Source organism: Aethina tumida, chromosome 5 (genome assembly GCF_024364675.1).
Source record: "Aethina tumida isolate Nest 87 chromosome 5, icAetTumi1.1, whole genome shotgun sequence".
Lineage (NCBI taxonomy): Eukaryota > Metazoa > Arthropoda > Insecta > Coleoptera > Nitidulidae > Aethina > Aethina tumida.
In genome coordinates, this window is record NC_065439.1 from 19023963 (window position 1) to 19029746 (window position 5784).

At 32.2% G+C, this 5784-nt stretch overlaps 1 protein-coding gene across 4 annotated transcripts in view; it reads left to right on the forward strand.

The window, feature by feature from the left end:
* The window catches only part of LOC109601405 (uncharacterized), a 49689-nt gene extending 44194 nt beyond the window's left edge, over positions 1-5495 (forward strand). For 3 of the 4 annotated variants that reach the window (XM_020017648.2, XM_020017649.2, XM_049967698.1), the window contains exons 8-9: positions 2553-2615; positions 3005-5495. In XM_020017648.2, the coding sequence (XP_019873207.1) occupies positions 2553-2615; positions 3005-3268 (327 nt within the window). In that variant the 3' untranslated portion in view covers positions 3269-5495. The remainder of the gene's footprint in view (positions 1-2552; positions 2616-3004) is intronic. The other variant, XM_020017650.2, reaches the window with a different exon arrangement.
* Positions 5496-5784: the final 289 nt, after the last annotated feature.

The window sequence follows — 5784 nt, forward strand, 5'->3', positions numbered from 1 at the left end:
ACAGGATAACTCCACATGTCCGTTTCACATAAAATCCACTTAGTTTCATTTGTACAAATGACATAGATTGAGAACATATCAAACATTTTTCATTTGAATTCCAATTCCTTTCATAAAATAAATGGACAAACCTAAATAAAGTAACAAAATTGCGAAATACACAAGATTGGATTGTCAATATAACTTGCATTGTCCAAGAACGTATAAACATGCTTTGCTAGATCACAGTTTTTGCTATTTTTTGATTATATGAACACTATTTTTAACACCAAAGCATGCCATAACATACAGGGTATTATTATGTTATTGTTAATAATTTGTATTATATAAATAAAAACCATCATTCCATTACTTATGTTACCTGCATACATATTTATTTATTTCCTCCAACCCCATCAACTCATTTCCATATAAATTATGTATTAAATAAAAAAATCATATATATATATATATTGTAAGGCCCTGTATGTCTGGCCGAAGCACATGTCAAAGGACCAGCAGCAGCACCCTGTACCCACAACACAGAAGGACCGATCACTAATTCGAGCCTGGTGATGTTTTTAATACATGTTTTAATAATAAGCAATTTGCGGACTCAGGACAATTTAGTCGTTGGTCCCTTCAAGTATTGTCCGTACATTGTTTTTAGCTTACAGAGCACCTGCTTAACTCCCCAATAATTAATCCTCTCGAGGTGCAACTCCGACTACACGTATACGTAGTTGCCTAGCATTTAAAAGCGGAAAGTGCTGCCCCCTTTTATAGGATAGCAATCCTAATTGTGTATTAGTTTATATTCCACTTGTGTCTTAAAAACTTTATCACACGAATAAATTGCACCTGAAACAAATAAAACTGTCTTATTTAGGCAAAAATTATTCATTGGCGAAAGGTATATTTCACCGACATTAGCCGATTTGTTTACGAGCGTCGACATGAACCAAAGCGCCTCAAACAAGGTGAAGCCGTTCCGATGCGATTTAATAAACTGAATTAATACAAGTTCCGATTCAAAGGCGATCAATTTTATTAAATTAAGCGCCGCGCCGCAATTGTAATTTCAAATGCGGGCGGAATGTTCCACCAACTTCTGACGCAGTTTCGGACGGAATAAAATTAAGTCTGTAAAAAAAAATAGGCTTTGTGAAAAGGTGGCCTTAAATTTCATTTTCTTGATGTAAATTTGAGCCAGACATTAAACTGTTTTGTGTAACGGTATGGCTTTTTTATAAAAGCCGACTGGTATGAAGTTTCAGTCGCTGCAAATTTGGTTTGTAGTCTGTTACGTGTATATAGAGACCGGCCATTATTTTATTTTTCAGTGACGACTGAGTAAAATTGCACTCGTGGGTTCGGTACCAGCGTTAGTGTTTATAAAACAAATATTCACTGATGGCACGTCGTAAACACAAGTTATGGTCAATTGTACACATATATCGCACACAAAACACACACAATAAGATCTGTATGTTGTACTGCTCAGTGCATAATCAAAACAATTTGATTTATGACGTATTTATGTTGTGGGTGTTGTTTATATTGTTAATCGATACTGTGATAAATAAACACTTCAAGGTATTTGCAATATAGATTATTCGCCAACTCAAGATATAAAACATTGTTGCACTGGTATCAATACAATAAAGAGAAAACATTGTTAAATATTCTTGAGGGATAACGACTATGAATGTATCAGTAATGTTGGTTGCCTATTACGAATATGTTTAATAGGTCGCCATCTAGATTTATAATAAATGATTATTATTATTATTATTATTAGAAACAATATTGTTTATTGTGTAATGTAATAGCCAATAAACTTAATAGATTAACGTTGATTAATATTGAGTTAATATTTTTGTCGGACCAAAAATAGAACGTGGCTAGATTATCCACCCACGTGCAATTAGAAAACACTGAAAGCTCAAAATTATACCACATAGTCCCACATCTTAATCGATAGCCGATAAATAACTTTTTCCTATTGCTTTTGACTAGAAACTTCTACAACCGAGGCGAATATTTACACACTCAATTATGTTACTAGCACGAATGTTTCAATAAAATATTGCAAACTGTATTTTTTACTGTTCCACGACGGTTCGATATCGTGGACTTTAATTAAAAATAATATATCATGCCAGCGATTCAATAATTGAAGGAAATCGATTATTTGATTATAGTGCTGTAAGTACACTCGCTACTTGGATTGATGTAACCATGTAACCAAATTGGTTGTTTAACATAATAGCAGGAAAAATTATTTCAGGATTAGGTACAATCTATTTTACTTATACTCAATTGGATTTTTTAAGATAGCACACTGAGTTTGCAATAAAAGGTACATGAAACACTACACTTTAACTGTATATGTCGCCACAAAATCGCAATTTATGTTTGTAACATGTATATTTATTATAAAATAATGTAAATTATCTGTGTAATATATTTAATTTTAATCCTTTCAATAAATTATAAATAATAAGTTATTGAAAGGTTTAAATTATAGATTATTAGTGGTGTAAGCATTGAGTTATTATTACTTAAAATAGGAGAACTTCATCATCAGAGAGGGGGGCCTTCAAGGTCAGGATCATTACCTGGATAATCTTAAGGTCAGTTACAAAACCAATTTGAAGGTGTCTTAGAAGAAACTAGGTTGTAAAATATTAAAAAGATTTCGATTTCAAATAAAATACATAAGTATCCAACAAGCCTGGTGTTGATGCGGTCCTAAGAATTCAAAACTAGTACTTCTTCAACCTATTTTTACTTTGAGCATTTTTGGATATCATTTTTCATTCACATTTTTAGTAACAATCTTTCAGTATTACGCTCTAAGCTTAACTAGTGGTAGAACAGCGAAAAAGTAGTTAGTGCCAGCATTATCATCATCCTTAGAAGCTCCCCGCCTCATTTAACTCAATGTTTGCCCACAAACATCAAACATCAACATTCCTCCAACCCCATCTAAAATTCTAATTATCTTTATATGTACATGTAGATTCATGCTCAACCGCCACGCAGCCCCAGGCCGCGCATGAACTCGGCCATATTCGTGTCGAATAGTGGCCCAGGCTTCGACTCCAAGGAGTTCTTCCGACGGCACGGCTCCGTGTCGAGGCTCTGCAGGAAGGCGCGCAGCGTCGACAACATCAGTCTTGACGAGCAGCATTTCGGACTGCCGACGCTCTCGGTCTCGGGACCGTCGCCACCGGAAGAGGATGAGAGGGACATCGAAGAGACTGAGCGCTTCTTGAAGGATTAAGGGGGATCGTCAAGTTTTTGCCAGGATGAACAGTGAAATATTCATTTCGATTGCATCGATTCGAAACACTTTCACTGGGAACTTTGCATGAGTCAACGAAAATTAATAACATAAAAACTGAACAACCAAACTTCCAAGACCAGTAATTATTTACCAACTAACGAATTTATACGTAGGCTCTAATTTGTACAATATTAATTAATTCTACTAGTGTAGATCAGTTTGAGGAGATCGTACTCACAGTAAATTGTCAGTTCAGTTTTTATACGTAGGATTTTATAGGGGAGTCAACATAAAGCACAAAACGGGGCCATTTCATCAAAAAGACAAAAATCTAAATCATCAGCATCCATGAAGAAATATATAAATTGTGGACTTCTTCCGCCACGTCATCTGTATATAGTTTATTTCCTTATTTCAAGCAATAAGCGTCTTGTGAACAATTTTAAACAAACACTTAAAACGGTGCCAATGTGTGAATCGTATGATCTGCAAGTATATCTTCTCGTGTATAGACAACTTTGTATGGTTCGGTTTTTCTATATATTTCGTTTAGATTCGTAGACCATAAAAATATGTCACTAGTTAGAAGGGAAATTTTAGTGGCCTGTTATCCTGGGTTAGTTTTCATTAAAGTTTGATGTTTCGGATGACCTGTGGCAACATGTCTTTACTGATCTTGTAGTAACTTGGACGCATACTTCTTTGGACTCGACTAAAGTATCATTATCATATTTTCGACATATCAAAAGAGAAAAATTAAATAAAAATTATATGAACTGAAAGTATATATAATAAAGTGAATTTTTACTTGGGTATTTTTAAAAGACGACTGTTCTTTAATTTAATTATTTATGGGAGTTACAAAGTGTTGGGAACACGTTTTTAATAGACGTTCAATCAATACCAGACGTAAATATTTAAAGGCTCAATTCCCAGAGGCCTATTCAAAACTCTGGCGTAAGGTGGTGTTGCCTGTTTACATTTTCTGATCCATTTAAACGGTTATCAATGTCACCCAAAGGTAACTGAATAACCGGGTGATACGATAAAAGAACGGAGAATTAAAGCAATTGATAGACCATGTAGAGTATATGGGACCAACATGTGAATTGTGAAATTGTGAGCTTTAAAACTTAAAATGTTAACATATAAATATAAAATTGTTGTTCAAAGACGTTTGCGTTCACTCGATATATTTATAGCTTTAAACAATATAGAAATTAAGAATATTTGCGGAAATTAGATTATCGTAAGAGGTCCAATATTAACACAATTTTTAGATCAATTAATTTTGTTGCGTAAATGTTATTTTGTCCTTATTTTATTTTCGTATAGGGCACTTTAGTTGAACAAACCAAATTCTTTATTATTGTCAATTATTGAAAACAATGGTTAAACACCTGATCTTGTCTAAAGTGCATCTATATGATCCGTTGTACAAGATTTTTTTATAGTATAATAAGATTTTAAATTCATGTAAAAAATTGCTTAACAGAATATTTTATGGTTTTAATTTTTCATGCTAATAATTGAGATTAAAACGAAAAGAAATGCTGACAATATAGCTATGTTAATCCCTCCCATAGTTGATAGGCACAATTCGTATATTCTGGACCAACTTAGGCCTATTATCTATATGTTCAACATATCAACGTTATCAATCACAGAAGATTCTCAACCAAGAAAGAACCAAAAAATTATCCATATTGGCATGATTAAAATGGTGAAATTAAACTTCTTGGATTAATTCATTTTGGTGGTGAGCATGATCATATATTGTATGTAAAAATATTCCATGATAATAATATATACTTATATAAATATACACTAGATAGTCAAACTTAAGAAGCTTTAAAAACAATTATAATCAATTCAATATTATTTCTACTATTTGAAAGCTTTTACATCAGTCAATTATAATAAAAACAAACTTTTCATTCTATTCAAATCTCACTATCAATTTTATTCCAAGTTCAAAATTATCCAAACGGTTTCCGTAACCAAAAATTGTTTTATAGCAATTTCTATGTTTTAATTAAATGTAACTGTGATTAAAAATAAGGCCTTCTTACCTTGTAATTATTTTTGGTATTGATCGACTGTAGTGTCTACTAAAACTTTATTTATCCCTATTTATTATAAAAGATCTTATACATACTTGTATTATTTTGTAAATAAATTGTCACTCATTTATTTGTGTAATGCAATAAACTCTAATATATGATTTAATAGTTTTATTTTACAATTTTGATTATCTATTATAAAATAATAAATAAAATCAAAGTATTTTTAGTCTGAATACAGAAAACCAGTATAGATTAGAAAACATACAGTGGTTTTAAGCAAGTTTTTAAAATATTTGCTGTTATCGATTAAAATGATCAATATGTATCGTTCTAAACAGTTATCTACCTAATTTCTGGGACGATTACGCAGCTTGCTCACAGATGTCTCACTGGCACGAAATTTAAAAATAATATTGATCTAAATTCGTCTGTGTATTAAACATCGAA